We start from the raw sequence: 26739 nt of genomic DNA, 5'->3' as shown, positions 1-26739 counted from the left end.
CATGTCCATTGAGTCGGTGATGCCACCCAGCCATCTCATCCTCTGTCGCCCCCTTCTCCTCCTGCCCCCAATCCCTCTCAGCATCAGGGTCTTTTCCAATGAGTCAACTCTTCGCATGAGGTGGCCAAAGTACTAGAGTTTCAGCTTCAGCATCAGTCCTTCCCATAGTCTAACATGTACCATTTCTACCTTATATTACAACCCTTTCCCCCAAAATACCTACTTTGAGAGTATTTATACAAAGATGTAAATCTAAATGGCATGTATTAAATGATGTGTTCATGTCAAAGAATGTAGAGATAATCTATAGTCAAGCATCCTGGTGCTTTGCCCTCAATCCCATAGCAGGACTTCCTAGCCATTGTGCTTCAAAACCTTCCACAAGTTGGTTAATAACTCTGGACTCCAAAGATTTTATCTGAAAAGAGAGACAATCCTTAGAGCAAACGTCTGGGCCTATGACCCAAGTTCAAATTCTGAAATACTGAACATCCGAACATTCTCCATCAGTGGAATAAGCCTCACACCAGCGAGGTTTGGGGGAGGAAAGTAATAAGAGCAAGATTCTTTGGGGTCCCTTGGAGTTACAGAGCCCAGACTGTTTATGGCCCAAGTGGTCAAACCCAACAAAATGAGTGAAGGAATTAGAGTGAAACTCTGCCAGCCTTCAGGGCATAGTGGTGATCCCACATAAAGGCCTTCTTTGGGGGCTTCATATCAACTATGGGATAAGTGTTCTTTCCTGTTGCCCTTCCCTCTCATTCACCACCCCAGTGGCCAGGGAGACTTCAGTGAAACTGCTACAAGCACTAGGAGACCACAGGAATGCTTCCAGGAGGCAGACTGGAGTCAAGGGTCCAGTGCATAAGCTCTCAGGAATCCTTGTAAGAGTGTGAAGCCAAGGAACAGGAATGAAGGGAACACCTTGGCTCAGGAGGTATTTATAAGGGAGGAGAAACAGAGGAATAGGATAGCCTCCAGCTAGTCCTTTGGGTTTGGCAGCCATTCTGACAGCTTTCCCATTCCTAGGGTGATGCTCACCGCTTAAGTCCTGGGGGTAGTGGATTTATTAAATTGCCTCTTTGTTCAGCTCTTGCAAAAATAATTTATATCTTAAAACCATTGAACATATTGGGATATTTGTCTGTCCTGGAAGAAGAGGAAACTAGATTCAAGTGCACAAGTTTACAGGGTTGGTAACCTGAAGGAGGCAGGATGTAAGTATAACCATTCCAACAATTCTCTGGGTCCTGTAATGCCCTCCTCTACACAGAGAAGTGGAATGTTCATTATCCTTTTGTTCCTATTCCCTGCCCTAATGCACGGACGCACACCCATACAAAGTGGGTTGAGAAGCAAGGGTGGGACCTTCCCTAAGAGAAGGAGAAGTAAGTTTTGATTCCAAAGGCCCAGGGTTGACTCCATTTGCCTTTCACAGTTCTATGAACATGGTCTAGGCACTTTGCTCTTCAAGCCTCCCAACGGGGCCAACTGGCCCTCCAGGGCTTTCCTAGTCTGAGCTGGAGCTTCAGTACTTCACATGAAGGTGACGGACAAACAGCGAAATCACAAATTACAAAAAATGAGAGCTCTAAGGTCACTAATCTGGCTTTTCTTCCTCTCTAAAAAAGGGAGTCATCATGTCCCTTCTGCAACCTCGAAGGGAACCCATACATCAGGCTCGCCCCCGGGGCCCCTCCTTGGCTGGCCCCCAGCGGCGCGGGCTCTCTGGCTGACACCTGGGTGTCTGCCTCCGGCCTCCGGGAGGCTGCGGCCCGAGCCTGCAGGGCGCGCGCTGAGCGCCGGCGAGCGGCTCGCGGAGGCTCGGGCAGCAGGAGGAGCGTGTGAGTTGTGGGCGTCCCTTTAAGAGCGGCCGTCCGAGCCGGCCTCCGCCTCTCAGTCCGCCGAGCGCCGCCGGTCACCTGAGGCTCGCAGGGCAGCCGGCTGGCGGCGGGGCCGGCCGTCGCGCTAGAGGAGCCGGGAGACTCGCGACCCGGACGCCAGGTGCCGGGAGCCGACTGCGAGCGTGCCCGGCCGGCGCCCGTCCGCCACGGAGGATGCGGGAGCGCATCTGGGCGCCGCTGCCGTTGCTGCTACCCTGGCTACTGCTGCCGCCGCCGCTGTGGGGCGGCCCCCCGGACAGCCGGCACCCGGAGCGGGAGCCCGAGCCTGGGCCTTTGCAGCCCTTCGACCTGCTCTATGCCAGCGGCGTGGCCGCCTACTACAGCGGGGACTACGAGCTGGCTGTGCGCGACCTGGAAGCCGCTCTGCGCAGCCACCGGCGCCTGCGGGAGATCCGCGCGCGCTGCGCCCGCCACTGCGCCGCCCGCCGCCCGCTCGCGCCGCCCGGCGCTGGCCCGGGAGCCGAGCTGCCCTTCTTCCGCGCGCTGCTCGAGCGGGCGCGGTGCTACCGCAGCTGCCAGAGCCAGCGCCTAGGGGGGCCCGCGTCCCGCCACCGCGCCAGCGAGGATGTGCGCAGCGACTTCCAGCGCAGAGTGCCCTACAACTACCTGCAGCGGGCCTACATCAAGGTACCCAGAGCGCACACCTCACGCCCTCCCGCGCCTCGAGGTGTCTCGAGCCCTCCCGCGGCTCCCGTCTTCCTGGCCGTCGCGCGGCTCCTTAGCGGGTCAGACTGGGTCTCCCTGAATGGTTCTGTCTCTAGGTGAATCTAGATATCTGGTGGCCCGAGCTGAGCTCTGTAACCAACACTAGATGAATCTGGGCAAGCCATTAACTCTTAAGGCATCCTCTTCTCTCTCAAAAAGAGGACTGCACTGATATGTACCCATTCAGCGCTAATGTCTGAACGTTGGCAGAACCGGATCTAGTGTAAGATCTCCTCTCGCTTCGTTTCTTGGTCTAGCTTCAGATCGTTTCTCTTCCATCTCAGCTCCCTCATCCCTCATACAGGCTAGTGTGCACCTTTTCTTTGAAGTTTAACACAGTGTTCCCGGAACAGCTGAGTTAAAGGTAGACTTGCTCTGAATCCCATTCCTCTTTCTCCCTGCACCTACACAAAGAGGGAAGATCAAAGGTTAAAGAGGAGGTATGCGTGTAAGAGGTGGTTCTATGTGAGGCAGTCTCACTTAAAGTACCCAAAGTACTGACTCTGTCCTTTGATAGAGCGCTTCTAGTTTCTGGAAGTAAGCATTGTACTGAGTTGTTCACCATCAGATGCCCCCTCCTTCTGGTTTTATTTGTTTGTATTCAACTTGCCTGAAGTTAGTGACGGAGGTAAACAGTGTACTGACATTGTCCTCACATTCACGATTTTGAAGATCCATGTGGATGCTTCAGCGGAGACAATTTAGCCTGTGTTTCTCAGACTCCCACTCTCTCTGATCTATGTTTCTCTGAACTTACACTTTCTCCCCTTTTCGCCTTTCTTTGTCCCTTTGTCAACGTCCCTTCTCCAGCTGTTGAAGTGGCAGCTTTGGGGGTTGGTTGGTCATGCCAGCCAATGGACTGGGCTGCATTTCTGGGATGGTGACAATACACACCAGGTGCAGACATTCTGATGTCTTTGCAGCTCATCCCACAAGGTCTTTGCAGATTTGCAGTTGTTGGTGGAGCTCAGGAAATCACAACTGTAACTCACTCTTAACTCACAGTGCTCTGGCTAAGGTGTTGGATTTAGTATCTTGGGCAAGAAATAAGGAGAAAGCCTGAATTCTTTTCAGCATCTGTATTCTACTTGCTTGTGCATCCTTAAGGATTTGCTGAGACATGTATTAATTATAAATCTGCTTTCTCTTAAATGAATATCACAGTTTTGGGTAGTCTTAGAGAAATCAGTCAGTAGTAGGCAGAGAGGGGCCTGTGAGTACCCAACAGCTGAAGGTACACTCGGCTGGTTCCCAGAGCAGAACGTGGGTGGTCCAGATTGGTCCCTGTAACACTGTCTTCCCAGGAGTCTCAGATGTGAGGTTGGCAGTCCCGCTGATTGTTCTGTCACACATCTTGGGAACATTTTCCTTTTTCAGGTCTGGGAAAGGAATGCGTATTTATTTTCCCTTCTATAAAAATAAATAACCGTGAGGTAATTCTCAGAATGTGAGTGTCTTTGGTTCTGTAATTACCCTTGCTTCACTGTTAATGTTAACATTTATCACACTCCTACTTCCATCTCCTGTTGGAAGTCAAAGAAGATGAAGCCATAGGTTTAATATGCCTCAGTTTTTTGCAGTAAATTGATTACAAGAGTTAGTCACTCATGGGTAGTTCTGTGGGTAAACTACGGGGTGTGGTCTGATGAACCAGTGAAGCTGAAGAAGTCCCTTAAAAAATATGTGAGTTTGTGTGCTAATTTCTGTTTTACCAGCAATGTTTCTGAGAGCAGAACACATCTTGCATCTTCTTCCTGTTCATTTCTACTCCAATAGGCACAGTTTCTTGGGTATACAGAATTGATGATCTCTTAAGGAGATCTTCTTACCCCTTTGGAAATTCATTTTTGGTGAGTTGGAGTCATCAGGACTATCTTTATGAACATCAAATAAGGTGTTGCCTCCACCCAACTTTTAGCCTTTGCTTGACTTCTTGGAAATTTGACTTATAAACACATACACACGCAATCTTCTGAGCGCAAACCAAAGTTCTGAAAATAACAGAGTACAGTTGGGCTCTGACAGGTTTGAATTCTAAAGTGTTCATTCCCTGATGATAGAGGGGTTCCCTGAATATGCCTGCGTATGATCATGGTACCTTGTGTTGTTGACTTACTTTGGACATCAGTGATGCATTCTGCACTTGAAAAGGATAATCCTGGGCCAGATTGAATTCAGTGAGGACTTTGTAACTAAGATTTGAGATAGTAAATCCTGTGATACTAGACTTCCTAGAGATAAGGAAATACATTTGTTCTCAGCTAGGGGTTTGCAAACTCTGGGAGCTCTCCAGAGATGCTGTTGCTCCCCCAAATTCCAGTTAGGAGAATTCTCTATGCTGAAGTATTGGAAGGGAGAGATTGGGAATTGTGAAATCTAAGGTCTGTTGATATAAATTTCTCATATCATAATAAGGAAAGGAGAATCCAGATAGGAAAAGGGCTTACCCAGTGTCACATGTGATTTGCCTTGATGAATTGAGCATAGGATTGGGAGTCAGAGGTCTGGGCTCTGCTAACAATTGATAATGCCTGTGCACACCCACTGCCCCTTGGGGACACCTCAGATCCCATGGAATGCTGAGTCCCTGGGGCTATCCGTTTGCCAGATTTGGACAGCTCCAGGAATGAGTCAGTCCTTGTGCTGTGGGGTAGCAGACATTCATTGTATTTATCTTCAGGGCTGTTCTGTAGATTTTTCCTTAAGTCCTGGCATGCTGGTAATTCCTCTGAGGTGAGGTGGTAGTTCTACGTAGATCCCAAGCACACTTTTTTGTTTAAAGGCAGGGCAAGACTCTTTGGACTTTCAAATTCTATTATTTCAGATTGTGTCATATAACTCATAATTCACAGCCTAAAATCTAAGATAAAGCTTTGATCAGAATAGTCTCTGCTTGGAAACCTTCACTGGTTTCCCTTTGCTACTGTATAGAGCCCACAGTGTTTACTACAGCCTATCTGACCTTTAACTTTACCGGCTCAATTTCTCCCTGACTCTGCCATCCTTCAGCCAGAGCAATGGATGCTTAATCTTTTGTGTCTGACACTTTTGCACATCTGGGTTTGTTTATTCTTCTTTGAGAGGCACAGAGGCTCTGGAATGGGATCAACCTGAGATTGAACTTTAGCTCTTCAATCTCCAGCTCTGTGACTGTGAAAAATTCACATAAACTTTCTAAGCTTTAGTTTCCCCATCTTGTAGATAATAGAAATAATAGAACCTAACTGGTTGGTTTAGGTTTAAGAGAGGATTTATATAAGGCACCCAGAACAGGGCCTGTTTCTATTTCCAGAAACACTGGAAATGTGTCTCTTGTTATTAGTTATAATAGTATGTTTAATGATAATAGTAGCAGACTTAGTTATAGTGGTAGTAGGTTAGTTATAATAAGAGTAGTAGATTTTCCCACCTCCTTCTCTGTGTTCAAATGGTAACTATACAAGCATGAGCATATGTGTTAGGTTGTTTCAGTTGTGTCCAACTCTTTGTGACTCTGTGGACTATAGTCCTGAAGGCTGCTCTGTCCATGGGATTCTCCAAGCAAGAATACTGGAGTGGGTTGCCATGCCGTCCTCCAGGGGATCTTCCTCACCCAGGGAATGAATCCACATGACCCAGAAATCGAATCCACATCTCTTAGGTCTCCTGATTGGCAGGTGGGTTCTTTACCATTAGTACCTTGTGGGAAGCACGCACGTACCTATTTCTGTGACATCCTCTTTTCCTCAATCAGCAGCCCCCAACAGTCCATTATTTCTCCCTCCTCTGAATATCCACAATAAAGAATATGATCCTCTCACATCATGTTTCATTTTTAACATTATTTTGGAGAAGTTCATGTATTTGTTATCACTTATGTGAGCTCCTGGAGATCGCAGAATGGTCAAAGTCACTTTTGTACCTCCTAATGAAGGAGTTTCCAGATCTGGAACATCAGTAGATAGATGATTATTATGAATCACCTGGGCATTAAAAATATAATTTAAAATTGGAGATTTCGGTTCATTAGGTCTGAGTTCAGTCTCAGCATCTGTATCCCCCCTACCCCAACCAAATACCTAAAACAGGGGGTGGTAGCAGTAAATATTCAGCTTATGTTTGTTGAATGAATATCTTGGTTGCTTGTGTACAAAATATTGTGGAGAAAGGCTGTTGCATGGTGATAGGAAGTCTTCTCATATTAGTTATCAGGTTTCATGGCTGGTCAGTTGGGGAAGAAAGTTACAAAAGAACTGTAGACTGCTTGACTTCACTCTTTTCCATTTGCAAGTTCTGGCTAATGTTGCAAACTTCTTTTCCTTCCCTCTCCATCTTTTTTCCTAATTTAATCCTTATTTTCTAAAACTATGCTTCGGAAAATTCTTGACACACTGTGCCTGCTTTATGTACATTTGTGGAATTTAAACAAATGTAAGCGAGATCCTTTTATTTTTTGCTTATCTGTGTACTTTACAATCAGGAATACTTTGACAGTATTTGTTTTTATTTCAGTGTTCCCAGCCATTTAGTAAAAGGAAAAAAAAGATATCCAGTGCTGTTTATTTTTATTTTTTTTATTTTTACTTAAAACAAGCTTGCCCTTCCATGTTTTGTTTCTAAACTGGAGCTGTGTGCCATTTGACATTTGTTTTTCTTCTTAAGATTAGAGGCGGGGGTGGGGGGGGAATGCAATTAAGTTAGGCAATTCTATCTCCCTCCTACAGTCATCTCCCCCAAATTCCTTTTTCTTGACCATAATTTATTTGATTAGTGTTTTCTAAAAAAAAAAAAAAAAACAAGCTCAAAGATTTTCCTCACTCTTTTTCTGCTTTATCCATTTCTTTCTCCTTCTAGATGAATGCCTTAAGAAAAATGAGTTTGAAACTTAGGTCACATGATATGTGCTTGTTATATATTATTTTAGTTCAGAATAAAAGCTTTTCCCAAGTCTCATATTTAAATCTCTTTTTAACCTATCTGTAGACTATGTACATTTTGTCCACAAATTATTTCAAATAGGGAGTTGAATTTATGTCTTCTTAAAATAGTTGTTTTGAAATTTCCTAGTGGTTATTTCCTCAAGGGATGTGGCTTTTTTTCTTTCTTCGTATTACAGTTTTTTTTTTTCCAGGCTTGGTTTATCAAAATCCACTAGTCATCATCTTTCTGTCCCACTAGTTAGGAAAGAAACCTGGGAACTTCTTGGTGTAGCCAGCTCTTAGGTCCTGTGTGCTAAGGAGATAGAATATCAATTGTTTCCTGCTAGGAGGCTGACTTTATGAAGGCCCAGTCAGCTCTTTATCAATCATCCATTGTGACTGGCAAATAGTAGCTTAAAATTCAATTAAATGAAGGGAGCAATTGCTTACAGCTCCTATTTTAGTCTGGTGAAAACTTTCCCCAAATCTCAAAGCTATAAAGGGATTTCTTTATAGGTTTTAATAAAAGGAAGTAATAAACAACTTGTCTCTCTTCACAGATTCCATCTCTGAGACACAAATGTATTCTATCATGAATACCATTTGCTCAGTGATAAACTCCAAAGGAGTAGGTGTGTGGAATTCTTTTGAGAATGTTTGATGAAATGTCAGCTTGCTTCATGGATAGAGTTTGAAAATTTTGAAAGGTAGATGGATTCATCTAAAATGAAAGCTCATTGGACTTGGTGTAATAATGGTCCTTTTGTACTACTAAGGACTTGAGTAACCTTGGGTATCTTAGAATCCCAGATCTTAGAGACCTGGAAGGGACTCCAAGGGAATATCTTGTTCAACTCTCTGTCTCTTCAAGTTAAATAGTTGGTTTGGGACAGTGAAGTAAGGGTGACAGAGGGAGGAATACATATTTTGCCTAAAAAATGTGGTCTTGCAAGAGTGAGGAGTGATAGTTATTAAAAGCAATAAAATGCTACAGCTGGAAGGACCCTCAGAACTCATAAAGTCTGTCCTTGTTACTTGATAGCTGATGGCCTCAGAGGTTCCATATGAATCAAAGAGGATCAACAAGTGGAGCTGGGTCAGAATGTCCAGTGCTCTTCTGGGCTGCCCAGGTGACGCTAGTAGTAAAGAACCTGCCTGCCAATGCAGGAGATGTAAGAGATGCTGGTTTGATTCCTGGGTCAGGAAGAAGGAAATGGAGAAGGAAATGGCAACCCATTCCATGGACAGAGGAGAATGGTGGGCTACAGACCATGGGGTGGCAAAGAATTGGACAAGACTGAAATGACTTAGGATGCATGCACAGTGCTCTTTCCAGACTCTGTGGAATGGGCATGGTTACCTCCAGAGGGGCAGTCTGGTAAATCAATGGTACCTCTGAGACCTGCAATGGACCTGGTACCTCCAGAGGTGGAGCAGACACAAGGCCCAGCTTCCTGGACGGCCCCGCCCACTCTGCATTTTCATTCACATGAGATGTAGGCCAGCTTAGCCAAGAGTCACAGTGGTCTGGTGGAAAATTTTGCATTTCTCATTAGGAAAAAATAATTTCTCCTGTCTTTTTTTCCATTTAGCTTTTCTCCTATAATTCTTTCTCTGTTCTTTTATTCATCCCTCCTTTCCTGCTGACTGACTTCCTAGCCATGTAATTTCCATGAGGGCTGGCCTTCATTTGCCAAATGTCCCAAACACATTTAAAAAAAAGAGAGCTGGAGTCAGCCTTCTGTGTGGTATGTTTCAGTGCTGTGTGTATGATTTTGGGGGTTTAGTACTGAGGAGAGCTGCTGGCTATGATCAGAAGAAGCCGATTTCACTTGACTACACCCCTCTCTGCTTTACTTTCTTTCTCCATCTCTCTTCTTCCCCATTCCTTGTCCTGTTGATGATCTCCATAGTGAAATTACATCTGCCAAGGAGCAGGTTGAGGAAATCAATCAAGGGAAGAGAGAAACAAGTAGCACTCCAGGTAATGTCAGGGTTCTGGTTCTAATAAAATGAAGCCCAGAGAGCCTCTTACTTAATTTGATACGTAGACATAGGCATCTACTTCTATGAAATTCTTTTTATGTCCTTTTCACCCATACGATCTGTGCAAGAGTTGGATATATGTTGGGAAAGATACTCATTTCCCTCTCCTCTTGGGTCCCCATCTTTCTGCAACTGCTTCCTGCCACATTCATAGAACATATGTGCCCCCACCCTTTCATTTTAGAGAAGGGAGAATAAAGTCTGGAAAAGAATCAAGTTGTCCACATGTATCCAGCAATTTAATGGAAGAACTAGGATTAGAATCTAACAACACTGATTCCTACTTCTGTGACATTGCTGATGACCACTATTTATAAGACACACACTGAATACCTCAACTTGCCAAAGTTAATATCATATGCACAGCATGCCACTTACATTATTTCCCAAATGAGATATACCTTGAAAATAAAAGCTACCTTATAAATGTTGTTCCTTGCACTACTGTTCTGCCCACTTCTGGGAAAAGCTCAGAAACAGGATCCTGGATTAATACTGTTCTCCAATAAACCTAATGAAAATGAAGGAGCAAAGAATCTTCTATGGAAGGGAGATGAAGGTGTAAAAGCCAGAAAGAGGGAGATCCAAGATGTCAGATTTTCCAGAAGTTCAGGGCTATCAAAATGATTCTGCTGGAATTCATTATCTGCAAATAATAGATTCAGTTTTTCTGCAAGCAATGAGACACTGCTGAAGATTACAGCATAATTATATTGGAACTCTGGAAAAGGAATGGAGAAAAGCAAAAGATATGATAAAATAAATAAATCTGAAACAAAACAGAGGAACTGTTAACAAACCCTGAATCGCAGTAAAGCTAATTGAGCCAATTTTGATTTATTCTTTCTGCTTGAATGCTAAATTTCTAGTTTTCACTTTGCCAAGATCAATAAGCTTGCATGAAGAAATCAACACATAATTAGGACACCAGACACAGTGGATTACCTTAAAGCCAGATTTGGCTGGTTTCAAAAATGATCTCAAATTATGGTATCAAAGACTAATCCAGAAAGCCATAAAAATTATTTCCCCACTGAAGTAAAAATTATTTCTTAGTAATATTTTTCAGGCTGAATCCAGGATCAACAATCACAATTTGACTGTAGCCCAAGGCATTTAGAAATGCTACTAGGGATGGAGATTTCCACAATCATTGTTTCTATAGGATAACCAAGGGCTCAGTCATACAATGAAGTCTGCAGGTTTATGGATCAGTAGGTATTTAAGTTTGAGTTTCTCAGCCTTGGCTTACTGATATTTGGGATGATTGATTTTTGTTGTGATAGGTTGTCCTTTGCATTTTAGGATGGCATCATCCCTGACTTTTACCTACTAGACAGCATTCGCAACACACTTCAAATTGCTTCTAAGCTGTGACAACCAAAAATGTCTCTGTACATTGCAACATGTCTCTTGGGGTCAAAATCACCCTATTGTGAGAACCACTGATTTAAACCTGTAGCCATATCTAAGACAACTGGACATTAAGATTAGACAAGTACAAATCAAGTGTTTGACAACATATGCTAGATGGTGCTGGGCCCAATGATGAATCATATTTTTGAAAAAGTTTGGCTTTAGTTTGATACCTTTTATGAGGGGAATTCCAATCGAAATAGAGCCTCTTTCTCCAAGATGCAAATCACTTGGCTTATACCCCTTTGCTGGTCCTCCCTCATGGCTAAGCTAGTTCAAGTTGCAGGAAAGACCAGAGTAACTAGCTTCTCTCTACTTATTATTGGAATATGACAGTATAGGTTACTTGAGCAATACAAACGAACACCTTTCAATCGTGAACTCCAAACTCCAGAATTAATGTATTTTTTATTCAACTTGGAAAGTAACCAAACTCAGTCATTTAAAAGTAATCCACTGCAACTCTTAGTTTTCTTGGGGTTAGTTCTTTATCACATATGCTCTTAGAAAACAGCTTGACTCAAATCCAAAATGCCACCTTATAGGATACTGGAAAGTGGCAAAAATGAGAGGGCATCAGAAGAAAAAGGAATGATTGTGAGACTGAGAGAGAGAAGCTCGGAGGGTATCTCAGTCCTTTGGAGCTGGTATAACAGAAGACCATATGCTGGTGACTTATAAACAAAAGTTATTAATTATCTATTAATTCTTAGAGTTCTGGAAACTGGGAGGTGAAGACCATGGTACCTGCAGGTTCAGTGTCTGGTGAGAGTCATGCTCTGCTGTAACCTCTCACATTGCAGGGTGGTTTCTGGGCCTCTTTTATAAAGGCCTGAATTCATTTCTTCATGACCTAATCAGTTCCAAATGCTCACCTTGTAATACCTTGGGAACTAGATTTCAACATATGAATGTTGGGGAACACAAAAATTCATACCAAAGCAGAGGGAAATGCAGAAATAGATGGAGAAAGATGGAGTGATGGTAACAAAATTAATAATAGAAGGCAAGAACAGTACGTTAAAGTCTGAGAGGGCCCCGCATGTGAAAGGAGTTTACACGAAAGAAACATGGATGTTGCATTCTCTGAAATCCATGTCTCTGTAATAAAACCAATCATTCAGAAGCAAATCTTGGTCGTTCTTCACCCAGGGGCCCCAGACTCGGTTGAGACATTTCTGTCATGATAAGGTCCAGGGTAGCAGAGCCATTCAGTTTCTGTGTGGAACAGAGAAGGGAGGGATGTCTTTGGGGAGATTTTACATGACCTGCACTCAGTGTTTACCAAATGTTAAGGGGAAATGCCATTTTGCCATTTTAACTTTATTTGAAATCCTAGATGGAGCTAAATGTTCTCCTTTTCTTCATTTTGTAATAGGATCACAGATTAAATGGCTAAATGGTATATCTAAGATCCCACAGCTGGTAGGTAAAGAGTCAGAATCTGAATCCAGGTTTTTCTGTGACAAAACTCGAGTTCTCATTCACTTTTCACAACTTTGGTTTTGACATGAAACAGGCCTACATTAATTGGAAGGACTGATACTGAAGCTGAAACTCCAATACTCTGGCCACCTGATGTGAAGAGCTGACTCATTTGAAAAGACCCTGATGCTGGGAAAGATTGAGGGCAGGAGGAGAAGGGGACGACAGAGGATGAGATAGTTGGATGGCATCACTGACTCAATGGACATGAGTTTGAGTAAACTCTGGGAGTTGGTGATGGACAGGGAAACCTGGCGTGCTGCAGTCCATGGGGTCGCAAAGAGTCAAACACGACTGAGCGACTGAACTGAGCTGAACTGCGGCCTGTATTCAAAAGAGTCCTCCCTTTTATTATATGACACTGGAAAAGTTCACATGTGTAAATATGAGTTCCTTATTTGGAAAATGGGATACCTACTTCCCTGGCTTCTTGTGAGAAATTAATTTTAAAAAGAAAAAAATATTTTGAGTTCATCTAGGTCAGCACTGACACAGATGTACAACTGATCCTTGAACAGCACAGTTTGAACTATGAGGATACTACGGCATTGCATGATCCCCAGCTGTTGATTCTATAGATTCAGAACCATGGATAAAGAGGACCAACTGTAAACTATATGCAGATTAAAAAAAAATTATTGGAATGTAGTTGCTTCACAATGTTGTGTTAATTTCTCCTGTCCAGAAAAGTGAATCAACTATATGTATACATACATCCCCTCTATTTTGGATTTCCTTTCCATTTAGGTCACCACAGAGCATTGAGTGGAGTTCTCTGTGTTATAAAGTAGATTTTCATTAGTTTATAAGCAGATTTAGACCACACAGAGGTTGGAGCCTCCATCCCTCCATATTTTTCAAGGGTCAAATTATTTCCTTGCTTCATAGCTGCTGTGCAGAGAGCAAATTTGTAAGGAAATATGAAAGACGAAAGAAGAGTTAGGCATTATGATAAATTAAAACAATAATTAAATAATTAAATAATTAAAACATGTACAGTAGGTAGAGAAAATTTGATTACACACAAAACAAAAATTTGACCTGCTCAGTTGGAGCTCCTAACTTCAATTCCCTAGACCTTGGAGTGTAAGCTTACTGGCCTCCTTTCAACATGAGACTAAAACAAAAGTTCTTCTTATTGATATCTTGAGATTATTTTTTGCTGTTTGAGAAAAGTCCTTTTGCTCTCCCGCTATTTCATTCTCCATCCCCCTGATTTCACAATTTCCACAAGATTGTGGTCTCTTCTTTGTATTTGTCAAAAACGGACTGTGTTCAAACACATTCCAAACCTTTGCTGTTTTCTATTAACAGATAAAATCTCCTCCCACAGACCAACACACCCTGGGAATTTTAAACTGCTTTAAGCCTTTTCACCACCCTGATCTAGAGTACTCCTGGGAGATGGCCTAGGTTTGGGAATCAACAAACATCTCTTCATCACAGACACCAGAAATAAGACTGCTTCTTGTATGACAGGCAAATGGGAGAGTAGCTCAAATAAAATAGAGGGAATTATGAGTTCAGAAATCAGGCAGTTTAGGCTGTGTCCCCAGTGGTGTCACTAATGCCATTAGGTCTCTATTTGGACAAGGGCAGAATTGGACCAGATGGCTTATAAGAACTCTTCTACCTCTCTCAGCCTGAAAGTGAAAGTTGCTCAGTCATGTCTGACTCTTTGCAACCCCATGGACTATACAGTCCATGGAATTCTCCAGGCCAGATTACTGGAGTGGGTAGCCTTTCCATTCTCCAGCGGATCTTCCCAACCCAGGGATCAAACCATTGTTGAATACTTTTATGGACTGGTGCAGGGAGCCAACAATCTATCTATGGATAAGAGAAATGATGAGATAGTGTATGGAATACGAAGTGGTAGAATGGAAGTCTGAAAGGTCAAAGACAGGAGATACTTGAAGTGTGTCTATGCTAGTCTTCACCTTTCGACAATCATTTTAAAATAAAATTTGAAGAAGGACACGCTAATATTTAATTTGGTGGAACTTTAAGAAGTACAAGATAAACTAGGGCACGAGCAGGAAGGACTAAAAGATACAAATAAAAGACTCAGAACTGTTTTATGAGAAACAGTTGAAATACGGATGAGTAGACTAAACAAAAAAAGAGGCTTTCGAAAGATCATTATCTGAGACAACTGTTCTGGGTCTTTATGGCACCTAAGAATTGAACAAGTGGGACCAATCACAAAAGTTACACAAAACAGGATCTTAGCTCAAATATGGAAGACTTTCCCAACACTAACAACTGTTCAAATATAATAAATAGCCCAAGAAGAAGGTGTTCAAATGTAAGTCAGACAACTTACATTAAATCAACTTAAATAGGGAGGTTGCATTTAAGTTTCAAACATTAAAATGATGTTAAAATAAGATTTTTTTCAACACACACCATTTAACTGCATTTCTGTTTTTAAACTAGTTTATACATTTTTAAAGGTTACTTTCATTTATGGTTATTGGAAAATATTGACTGTATTCCTTGTACAATACATCCTTGAGCCTGTAGGATAGATAAGATTTAGTATATTTTCCAATCCAGAGTTAATAAGACTCTATGATCTTATTAATGAAAATTTGTCTTATAGTCACGGATGGTGTATCATTAAAGATTTTTTCATTGGAAAAACCATGCAGCTTTCTCTCTATCCTGCTTCTTAATTCTGGCTAATGTACTCTTAAACCTGGGTCATCAGCACACTCCCTATAAATAACTTAAGGATAAACGGAAAGAGACAAAAAAAAAAAAAAATGTGCCATGGCCTCAAAACACACAGGGAAACATACACATGGAATATTTAGCAGTAACTGTATCCATATGTATGATCTGCATCAGTTGTCTGATTTCTGGCTCAAGTATTTCTGTGATAACATCTGAAAAGGATTTAGTTGCAGCTCCATAGGACCAATGACAGTTTTAGGGTAAATGGGTGACAACTAATCAGAGCATCTGTGCTTAGAAATTGAAAGTGGATGCACCTCTCTTAGCAAGTACATTACAACATACCCAGTTTCATTCACAGAGCCTTGGAGCTGCTATTCTAATTTGCTTTGTTTGTGTGCTATCCAGAGGCTAAAGTAAAAAGCTGGCCATATTCCACACTGTAGTTCAGTTATCAAACCTTTTGCCAATGTCAATTCTGTTCAGTTTCGCATATGAGTTGCTAGGGGGTCTTCCCAGAATATTATGTTTAAGAATATTTAAAGAATATTAAATGTTCCTAAATAATATTTAATAAATTCCTTTATCTGGCTCCCTCTCCTCTGAAATTACTTTCTTACTTTTTAATTAGGGGTGGGGGGGGGGGTCAGTGGTGCCTGGTACCCTTGGGGAGGAGGGGAGTGAAAGTCTAGGTTCCCTGCATTAGGAACTGACCAAGGTCAGGAGTCTGCAAGATTTTTTTCCCCTGGTATTTGGCTGGAGTTCTGAGGGTATCATCACAGATGTTCCTCTTCTATTGTGCTAAATATTCTGTTCCTTTAACTAAAGGAACATACTTTGTGGGGGTGGACTTTTTTGTGTCTACCCCCGTTATTATGTCCAAGTTACAGGTTTCTGCAGTCTGATCTAGGATGCATCAGTCCAGTTCAGTCACTCGGTCGTGTCCAGCTGTTTGCGACCCCATAGACCACGGGACGCCAGGCTTCCCTGTCCATCACCTACTCCCAGAGTTTGCTCAAACTCATGTCCATCGAGTTGGTGATGCCATCCAACCACCTTATCCTCTGTCATCCCCTTCTCCTCCTGCCTTCAATCTTTCCCAGCATCAGCGTCTTTTCAAATGAGTCAGTTCTTTGCATCAGGTGGTCAAAATATTGGAGTTTCAGCTTCAGCATCAGTCCTTCTAATGAATATTCAGGACTGATTTTCTTTAGGATGGACTGGTTTGATCTCCGTGCAGTCCATGGGGCTCTCAAGAGTCTTCTCCAACACCACAATTCAAAAGCATCAATTCTTCGGTGCTCAGCTTTCTTTATAGTCTAACTCACATCAAACACAGCTACTGGAAAAACCATAGCTTTGACTAGACAGAGCTTTGTTGGCAAAGTAATGTCTCTGCTTTTTAATATGCTGTCTAAGTTGGTCATAGCTTTTCTTCCAAGGGGTACATAGGAGACAAAAGGAAAACCCAGGAAATGTATCACTATGTTCAAGGGCCAGGTCCTTGGTCTGCCTACCTCTTCATGCCATCTTTCAGTCGTCCTGTGTTTTTGGTCTGGAGGTTTTATGTTGTGCTCAAGAGAAAGTTTAGGGAGAAATGAGTTTATTTCACTTTGTTCAGATTTAGAAGTCTTTATGCAGATTCTTTTAAATTATCTTTAAATTATAGTGATGATAATAAATACAATTTGAGTGGGCTCAATTTCAAAAAACTCAAAGTAATCTGCGTTACCAATGTTTTACCACAAGAAAACTACAGAAAAGTCTTTCTAACAAAACTCTAGTCAGATTCACCACAACTTCCACCACAACTGGGTTTATGTTAATGAGGTGAAGTTTGGAAAGCACCTGAGGAGGGGAGGGGAGCTGGTTGCAGGGTAACAAACCTTGATTGAAGGGTTGGAACTATCAGTCCTGCCCACTGATTTGCAGAGAGGAGAGGGGGACAAGAGGTTGAGTCACTTACCAATGGTCAATGAGGTAATCAATCATGAGTATAATGAAACCTCCATAAAACCCTCAAAGAATGGGATCTGGAGGGCTCCTGGGTTGGTGAACAAGGAGAGGTGCTGGGTGAGTAGGGCATTTGAAGAGTGTTTAGAAGTTCTGTGCTCCTTCTCCATACATTTCCCTCTGCCTCTTATCCACTTGGTTGTTCCTGAGTTATATCCTTTTATAGTAAACCAGTGATCTAGCGAGTAAAAACAAAAAATAATCTCACCACCACTGAATCATTCTTAAGTAGATCAACTAGTCTGTGTTATGGTTCATGTCAAGTTGTTAAGAATCTTTCCTGCTTTGGCTTTAAAGGTGTTGTCTGCCATTTCACTTATTTATAGGTCTGTAGAGGAGACCCCTCTGGTATACTAGATTAAATGTGATTTGACTCTTCATAAATAAATAAATATGCAATCAGTTCATTTTCCCAACAGGATACTTAATAAAAATTTATTTACCATGTTACATGTGGGAGACTAGTTTATTTAGGATTTAGAATAAGAAAAGAATGCTCCTAAGAAAGGGACGACAGAGGATGAGATGGTTGGATGGCATCACCGACTCAATGGACATGAGTTTGGGTAGGCTCTGGGAGTTGGTGATGGACAGGGAGGCCTGGCGCGCTACAGTTCATGGGGTTGCAAAGAGTTGGGCACGACTGATTGGCTGAACTGAACTGAAGAAACAGTTCTCTCTCTCTTTTTTTTTTTTCTCAGTTTTCCAAAATCCATATGACATTCCCATAATGTGGCTCAGTTGGTAAAGAATCTGCCTGCAATGTCGGAGATGTGGGTTCGATCCCTGGGTTGGGGAGATCCCCTGGAGGAGGGCATGGCAACCCACTCCAGTATTCTTGCCTGGAGAATCCCATGGACAGAAGAGCCCGGTGGGCTACAGTTCATGGAGTTGCAAACAGTTGGACATGACTGAACGACTCAGCCCAGCACGTGTTCCAGATTACTATGTGTAAGTCTTTGACTTCAACATTCAAACATGGCTAACATCACTGTTTGATTTTTTTTTTGCACTTGGTAGGAACTTGACACTTGTTTGTTGAAATTGAACTGTCAGTTCTCCTACAGCATGAATTTTTAATTTAATACTCCTTGTGATTAGGCATTTGAAATTACCATTCTGTGCACTTGGCCATAATTTGTAAAGTGGGCTCTTTCATGAGGGTGCCAACTTTATAAGTCAATAGTCATAATCTTCATGATTATGAACATGAGTTTAGGTGGGTACACTGGAGACAGTATTAGAATAAGGAGCTAGGAAACTGGGGCTCTAATTATAATGTAGCACTAACTCTCTATTGAGATGATGAATTTTCCTTTCCTGGACTTCAATTTCTCCACTTACAAATGAAATGTTTGGAGTGTATAATCTTGAAAGTCTCTACTAACTTTAATATATTTTAATGTGTGGCTGAATATTTCCTCTGATAAAACAGGTCATTAAAAGTTAGTAAACTGTGAATTTCAGTGATTGAACTGTTTGCACCACAGTAACTACTAGTATCTTACCCTCAGTTTTAAAAATTTTGATGTTATACCCTAAAATGGTAACCTCAGGCAATATAAAATATTGACTATATTGGAGAGGAAAGCCAAATAGGCAAGCTTTTGCAATCAAAGAAATAAGTCTTTGGTTTTTAGAAGTATCAGTGTCCTGAAGAAATATCTTGATCTCATCACTCAATTCAATAACTATATCCCTCTTCTCTATATTCAGTGTTAGAAAAAGCATATTTACTACACAGTACTATAGACTTCCTTCTGAAAATTTATAAGCTAATAGTTAAGATTCAGTTTTATTCAACATTTTCATTATTTCCTCTTATGACAAGGACAATGACAATGTCAAGATGAGAATATAAAATGTTAATACCAATTGTTCTTTATGAATAAAGCATTTTGAATATCAAGATTCAGACAAGACCTCTTATATGAGATGAATCTTTTTTTGCTGCATAAAAAAATTGGTGCTCTGTCATCCGTTTTGATTTCAACATGTCTTGTTCTAACCCACCCATGTTCTGATTCACAATATGAGTTAATCCAGAACATTGAAGTCTTTTCCATGATGCACAGGCTTTTAGTGATAAACAAGTTACTCTCGATTTTTTCCTTGCATATGTACCAGTTGACCAGAGAAGATTCTTCTCTAATGGATTATTCAACTCTACAACAAGTTATAGTTAGAGCAAAATGTATAATAAAAACTGTCCTTCCACAGGTATTATTTTATTGTTATGTGCCATCTTGCAGTCGTTTGAAAATGAAATTTTCCAGATGCTCTTTCTTCTTTCTTTCTACTCATAATATGTGTTATAAGTTTTAGGCTTTTTTTTGGTATAAGCTTCTTGGCAGTATTATTTAGTGTAATTATTTTTGCTACAAAGAACATAGCTTTGCAAAATGTCTTTTTTATCAGTTATATTATTTTTAGTTCTGATATTTATTACTGTTTTTATCTCTACTATCAGGCTTTAGTGAATCACTAAAGGACCATGATTTTTGTATTTGTTTTTTCTTTTTTTTGTAGAATGGTGCTATATCAAAATATAGCAATGATAATATAATTGCAAATTTAATAATGATAAAACAATCTATAAATGTTATAAAATAATAGATTAAATGCACCTTGATAACTGAATGGTAGCTGATAGGAAACTCCCAGAATGGTGCAGCAAAGAGCTTGTATGACCTTAAGACTGTCATGATTATTAAAACTGTAATGGTACCTGTGGCTTATTCATGTTGATGTATGGCAGAAACCAACACAATATTGTAAAGCAATTATCCTCCAATTAAAAAAAAAGAGATTTCTATGAAAATTGTAGTTAAACTTACATTTTCAGTTAGTTAAATATGCCTTAACAAAATCATTTTTAAGTCTGAAACTGTTGGTGGTCCATGTAATAAGCCATGGACAATGGATGTATTTTAAGTAATATTGGTCTAGAAAGTAAATAAGATGATGTTTTATGACCTTCAGCAAGTTACTTAAAGTCTCCGTCTTTAAAACAAGGTTAAGTCCATAGAGATGTCGTGAGGATTTATGAGAGGATACCCATCAGGCACCTAAAACAGCACCTGGCTCATAGTGTAAGTGTTTAGTACATAGTAATTGTTGCTGATGTTATGTTATTATCATTGCTCTTTTTCTAATGGGTTGCCCATCATCTATTATTCTGTCTCACATATTTCTTATATAACCTTAGAATTGTGACAGTTCTAATTTCAGACGTCATCCTCTTAATTTTTAATTTAGTTGTGTGAGGTTAACTCCACCCTGCGTGCATGCATGCTAAGTCGCCTCAGTTGTGTCCAACTCTTTGTGACCCTATAAACTGTAGCCAGCCATTCTCCCCTGTCCATGGGTTTCACTGAGAAGAATACTGGACTGGGTTACCATGCCTTCCTCCAGGGTAATCTTCCCGACCCAGGAATTAAACCCACGTCTCCTGAATCTGCTGCATTGGCAAGCGTATTCTTCATCACTGGAGCTACCTGGGAAGCCCTAACTCTACCCTTCTGCTGCTGCTAAGTCGCTTCAGTCGTGTCCGACTCTGTGCCACCCCATGGACGGCAGTCCACCAAGCTCCCCCGTGCCTGGGATTCTCCAGGCAAGAACACTGGAGTGGGTTGCCATTTCCTTCTCCAATGCATGAAAGTGAACAGTGAAAGTGAAGTTGCTCAGTTGTTTCTGACTCTTAGCGACCCCACGGACTGCAGCCCACCAGGCCCCTCCATCCATGGGATTCTCCAGGCAAGAGGACTGGAGTGGGTGCCATTGCCTTCTCTGAACCCTACCCTAGTGCTCTTTAAATCCTAAATGGTATACACTCCGATTACAAAGCATAGACTGATTCCTCAGATCCCTGGAAAAGTCTTTAACTTCTTTGAGTCCATTTCCCTTTCTCTGGAATGGGGGCTACTGCTAATATTTACTCTATTTATACAACAGGTTTACTGTAAGAATCCAGGAAGTAATTTTGAAAATTTTCAAGTGCTGTACAAATGTAGTGTAAAAGCAAGTAATTTCTTATTCATTTAAGATACGAATTCTTTAGTAAATTGTTTTATGTCATAAAATTACTATTACTATAGTAGTAAAACTTTCTTTTTTTTTTTTTACCACACTAGGCTACTCATTTTTCCTTGAACTATGACAACATCCATACTAGCCGTGAAGTTTAATAATGTGACCTAAAAGTATTTTTCCAAATGCATTTGAGCTTGCATAAATCAAATATGGGCTGTGCAGACTTAAGAGAGTATATGTAGAGGTTTCTTTTTGTCCTTGAAATTGTTAAGATCTCTGACTTCCTTTAATACATTCCAGACCCATGCATGCCTTTATCCCTGGGGGGTGGGGAATAAGGGAGTGGAAGCTGTTGCTTGAAACAACACTTGGAGCAGGAATTGTTTGATAAGTTCAATGGTTAGAATATTTGCAGCTTCTTGTTTTGAATTCCTATGATAACACCAGCTCCCAAAGATGATCTGGCAATTTTGGGGAAAACTAGAGGCAATCAAAATTGAGCCTTCAAATGAGACTTTCTAGATGTCATATAGGGCTTCCCTGGTGGCTTAGGTGTAAAAGAATCTCCCTGCAATGAGGGAGACTCGGGTTCGATCCTTGAGTTGGGAAGATCCCCTGGAGAAGGGCATGGCAATCCACTCCAGTATTCTAGCCTGGAGAATTCCATGGACAAAGAAGCCTGGTGGGCTACAGTCCATGGGGTCACAAAGGGTCAGACACAACTGAGTGACTGACCATAGCACACAGATGTGATTCAGGAGGTAGAAAGAAATAAAGGAATGTGATTGTGTGAGAGAGATCGGAGTTGGCTCCATGGTGTAGTAACTGGGATCTCAACAGTTTTTAGTTTTCAATAGCTGGCAAAATCATAGGGTTGAAGTTATATCAGAGTTATGCCTTCGTAGGGTTTAAAAAAAATTTTTAAAAAATAACTTGTTTGTTTTATCTGTCTCTTTATTGATTGCTTCACTGACTGGCTTTATAAGAAGCCAGCATCATTATTTCTAACATTCAAACACATGGGAAAAAATCAGTGTTGGAAAAAATCAGAGCAATTCCTGCAAGTCATGCAGTGTATCAGCGACAGAGTCAGCATATGCAGAACATACCCCTGCATTCAGCTTCCTGAACTGGGCTCTCTTTGTTTTCATGTGGTGAAAATGACAACAGAAATGAAAATCATCTCTCATCCTTGCATCACCCTCAAAAATTGATGAAGTACTTTCATACACACATCCTCACTTCATCATGCCAACCCTGTGAGAAGGAAAGCAGAGGCTCCCTGGTTTGTCCAGTCAGACACTGAGAGAATGTCCTCTGTGACTCAGTGGAGGTATTCCGGCCCCAAGGCCAGTGTTCTTGCGAATATGTCACAGCTGTTCTCTGTTCAGATTTGAAGAGTCCTTTGTAACCACAAAGCTTTCAATTCTGGTAAGTTTCCATTTCAAGGTCCTCATGATGCAGCTCATCCATTTCTTTATCTTTTCTGATATGTGGTGTTTCCAAGCTAAAAAGATTCTTATTCAGCCATTTGGCCGTCTCTTTGATATGTGGTCGCTTCTGGCCTTGTTGGGTGTCTGTGTTCACTGATCTATGACAACTTGGGAGGGGCTGGGTGTGAGAATACTGTTTCCAGCCAACAGCTAGCACAATGGCACAGTTGCATTTGGGATCATCCCAAAGCTTTTCCCATCTGAGGTGGAATACACATCCTCCTCTTCCTTCCTTGAGCCATCTGGGTAATAGTCTCAATTGTCCGTTTCACATAAAAGAAGTCAACAGTTGTATGGTCCTCGATTATGTTTGTCCAGTTCTTGGGGTATGTTTGGATTTCGTTTGTAAACACACTACTTGTGCTCTGTGTAAACACTGATACACAATGTGGATTCCATTCTCTGATCAGCTAAAGGGTGACACGATTTTCAGAGTCTAAAATGATACACTGAAAGAGATGGTTTACAATTACACGTGGTTCTGTTGTTTTCATTTTGATTTTGCCTTTCATGATGCATTTACTTGTCTTTCCCTTGAGTTGTAATAAGTTAGATTTACAACTTGTTTTTGAGTTTTCATCTAAGTTGATGTATCTTCATGGATTTAGCTCTCTCTTTTTCTTACTTTGTGGCCCAAGAGAAATTTCCACTTAAATCCCTGCTCTTAAAGTTTTGGATGGAATTAGTGGTCCTTTCTCACTGGGGATTATAAGCAAAATATTAAACACTGTATCATTCTGAGGAGTTTCTTCATGTTTCATAGACTTTGGATTTAAGGTACAAGTAAGTTTTAAACCCCTCTGTGTGTATAACTTTGTAACTTTGAGCAAGTTACTTAATGTCTCTAAGAATCACTTTTATCATCTGGAAAATGAGCATGGTAATAAGCCTCAGTTTTCCTGTCTGTAAGATGAACAGCTCCTAGAAGTATTATGACAATGAAGTGAGCCAATTCATATAAAATGCTTAGATATGCCTAACACATTATTAGTATAAAACACATGCTAACTTTTCTGTTAGAACTAATAGAGCATACCTTGGGAAATACTGTCTATCCTTTTACTAAGTTTTCAAATTTGTAGTATTGATTAAGTTTGGCTTGGCTATGGCAGAATTGTCTTGATTTACCAAATGATTGTAGATGATCACTTAGGAAATTTGGATAATTGTCCTAGTCATTCCCTTTCTAGCTGCATGGTTTTGGACAAATAATTTTATATTTTTAATCTGAGATTTCTATTATGATAAAGAAAAGTGGCATACTTATACTTGTTCATCTTACTTTGTAGAATTATTAGGGAAATATTTCTTTCTTGTATTAGCTTTATAAGAACTTTGTATATTTCAAAATACTCTGTATATGTGGCTTCTTTTTATCCCAATTTATCAATTCTGCTTTTGGGCAGGGCAGAGCAGAATGTCAAAGGAATCTAGTGCCCTACTGTTGTTGCTATATTGTACTCAAGCACAACCAAACTGTTATATCAGGTCTGTTGACCTTGAGTCAGCCTTTCCAAGGCCACCATTGTCCCAGTTTTTCTGGCACTGTGCCTGAGTTCCATGGAAATTGTGGGGAAAATGTGAATCAGTGGGCTGTTTTACTTGGCTGCTAAATTTGGTTCACTATTTCATACATTTGGACAGATCTGTCTTGAATGGTTCTCGTTGCTACAAGCAACCAGGGTCATAGAATTGAAGGACATCAGATATGCAAGAGAAATGGAAAATAACTTCCCAAAGTAATGCTTTCTGCAAGAATCCCAAGGCTAGGACTGTAGTGCTGAAGAAAGCTAAATAGGAAACATAGCTCACGGCTTGGGATTTCCTGCTTGTAACTCAAAACGGATGTGGATGTAGATGTGAGGATGTGGTCCAAGGTTTTGTTTTCCTGGGTGGAAGGAATAGTATTAGCATTAGATTGCTGTTCAGTGTTTATTGCAATGTATATAGCCTCGCAGGTGCAGGCAATGGAATAGAGATTAATTTGCCAGATCAGCGCCTTCCCAAATCTGGTTAAACAGTATATTGGGTCATTAGTCATTGCTCTGTATCAATGTTTGTGAAATTCTCAGAAGTTACATCACCTTGGTTTATGCTACGCAGTACCAGTTTTCTTCTTGGAAGCAGAGGTGATAATGGGGAAAGGATGTGAATTTCTTATCATATGAAAGGAAACCCAAATAACTTCAATGGAATCTTTCAGTGAACAATATAAACTTATAGTATTTAATCTTCAATTTTCATGGAAGTTTTATTAAAGATTCATGTGGTAAGTTTTGCAAGACTTTAAAAAAGCCACTGACTTTTCAGTTATTTCTAATGTATCCACTGCTAATCCTGGCAGCAATGATATTAAACCAAAATAAGACAAAGAAAACAAACAGTCCTTGTACAGTCACTTACTTGATTCCCACATCCTGTCACATTTTTACCAGTGCCATCTACTGATCTCCCTCTTGCCATTCTGGATACCTTTCCTGATGGTTTCAGCTTCTTTTTTTGTCAATTTATCACTGCCCTTGCTTTCATCAACTACCAACGTTGGTGAATTCAACCATCACAAGAGCATTGCTTTGAGTGTTTTCCTTTAATCTTCTCAAATGTCTTTAGTTGGTTTTGCCCTTACTAGCTCTCTAGTATTTCAGAACTTACCTCCTTTCTTTCTCTACTTACCTTTCTGTCCAAACCAACCCCATGGACAGCTACTCTAAGTATTGCCTTGGATAGGGGCCTATGGGCATTTATTTGCAGTGTAGTAAGATTGCAGTCACTGTCTTTCATAATTTTCCATCTTGTCAAGCTTTGCAGTGCTCAGCTGCTATTCACTAGACTTCCCCAGTGGCTCAGTGGTAAAGAATCTGCCCGCAATGCAGGAGACGCAGGAAACAGGGGTTCGATCCCTCGGTGGGAAAGATCCCTTGCAGAAGGAAATGACAACCCATTCCAGTATTCTTACCTAGAGAATCCCATGAACAGAGAAGCCTGGTGGGCTCCAGTCCATAGGGTCGCAAAGAGTCAGACACAGCTGAGCGTGCACACATGCACCCCTATTTGCTGAACGCTGAAGATGCTGCCACACAGCCATGCCTCTAAGGTCTACTACTTCCTGACATTGTGCTGTTCAATATTTTTTCTCAGAGTTGATGTCCAGAATTATTTATAGTCCCCAAATCTGTAATCCTTTATTCTAGGAATAACTTTGTCTCCCACATTACAAAGGCAAACCTTAATAATGGACAGTATTTAAAGTGATGTGTTGGGGAAAAAAAGAGAGGGCATGTCTTAATGAGACATTAGGAAAGTGAAATTAATAGGCATTTGTATTACTTTTGTTGATAGGAAGGAAAAGGAAAAAGAGGGAGACCAGAACTGACCCAGAGATTTGGAGCCTGGGGTTTGTGATTCCATGAACATAAACAAAAATATATGAAAGAAAGTAGAATAGGGAGAGAGAATATGAATTTCCCTTGCCACTTCTGTTCCTCTTTGCTCTTGTAAAAAGTCTAATTATTTGTGCTTAATTACCTTTCATAAAATAGAAAAATTTATTGCTTCAAATAAATGAGCTTCCAAAATAAAAGAGCACATACCAGAGACAAAAAAAGAGTTCAGGTCCTGGCTTCCATAAAGAATAATCCTCTTAATAAATCAAGTTTAAGCTCTGTAATGTCAGATAACTAGAGCAGCATTCTGTCTTTGGAAACATGCCCTACGTCCTTTGCCCTTCCTCTTATTTTTAAAAATAGCCATGTTGGTGAGAATCAGCTCTTAATGGGAATATTTTCTAGACTTCTTATGTCTTTCTTAAGCACCAGCTATTTTGCTGAGCCAACTGTCTCCTCAGAGGATTTTGCTTTTTAGCAAGTTGAAGATTGACAGAGTTGGTGCCAAGTGACACCTAGCACAGGGGTTGTTTTTTAGTAGCAAGTTGTCCTGAATATATATCTACATGGCCCTCGTGTATTATTTCAGCAGACACATTTCCTCTTTGATAGAAATATAGTCTGGCGATGACTTATTGGGAAATGTGGCTTCACATCCTTGATGACACATAAAGCTCAGATCAGC

General features: G+C 40.9%; 1 protein-coding gene across 1 annotated transcript in view; it reads left to right on the top strand.

The window, feature by feature from the left end:
• The first annotated feature begins 1863 nt into the window (after nucleotides 1-1863).
• The window catches only part of P3H2 (prolyl 3-hydroxylase 2), a 177389-nt gene continuing 152513 nt past the window's right edge, over nucleotides 1864-26739 (top strand). The window contains exon 1 of the mRNA XM_043873909.1: nucleotides 1864-2531. Within this exon, the coding sequence (XP_043729844.1) occupies nucleotides 2058-2531 (474 nt within the window). The 5' untranslated portion in view covers nucleotides 1864-2057. The remainder of the gene's footprint in view (nucleotides 2532-26739) is intronic.

Source organism: Cervus elaphus, chromosome 19, assembly GCF_910594005.1.
Source record: "Cervus elaphus chromosome 19, mCerEla1.1, whole genome shotgun sequence".
NCBI lineage: Eukaryota > Metazoa > Chordata > Mammalia > Artiodactyla > Cervidae > Cervus > Cervus elaphus.
The sequence above is the reverse complement of the archived record's forward strand: the minus strand, read 5'-3'. Positions and strand labels throughout refer to the sequence as shown.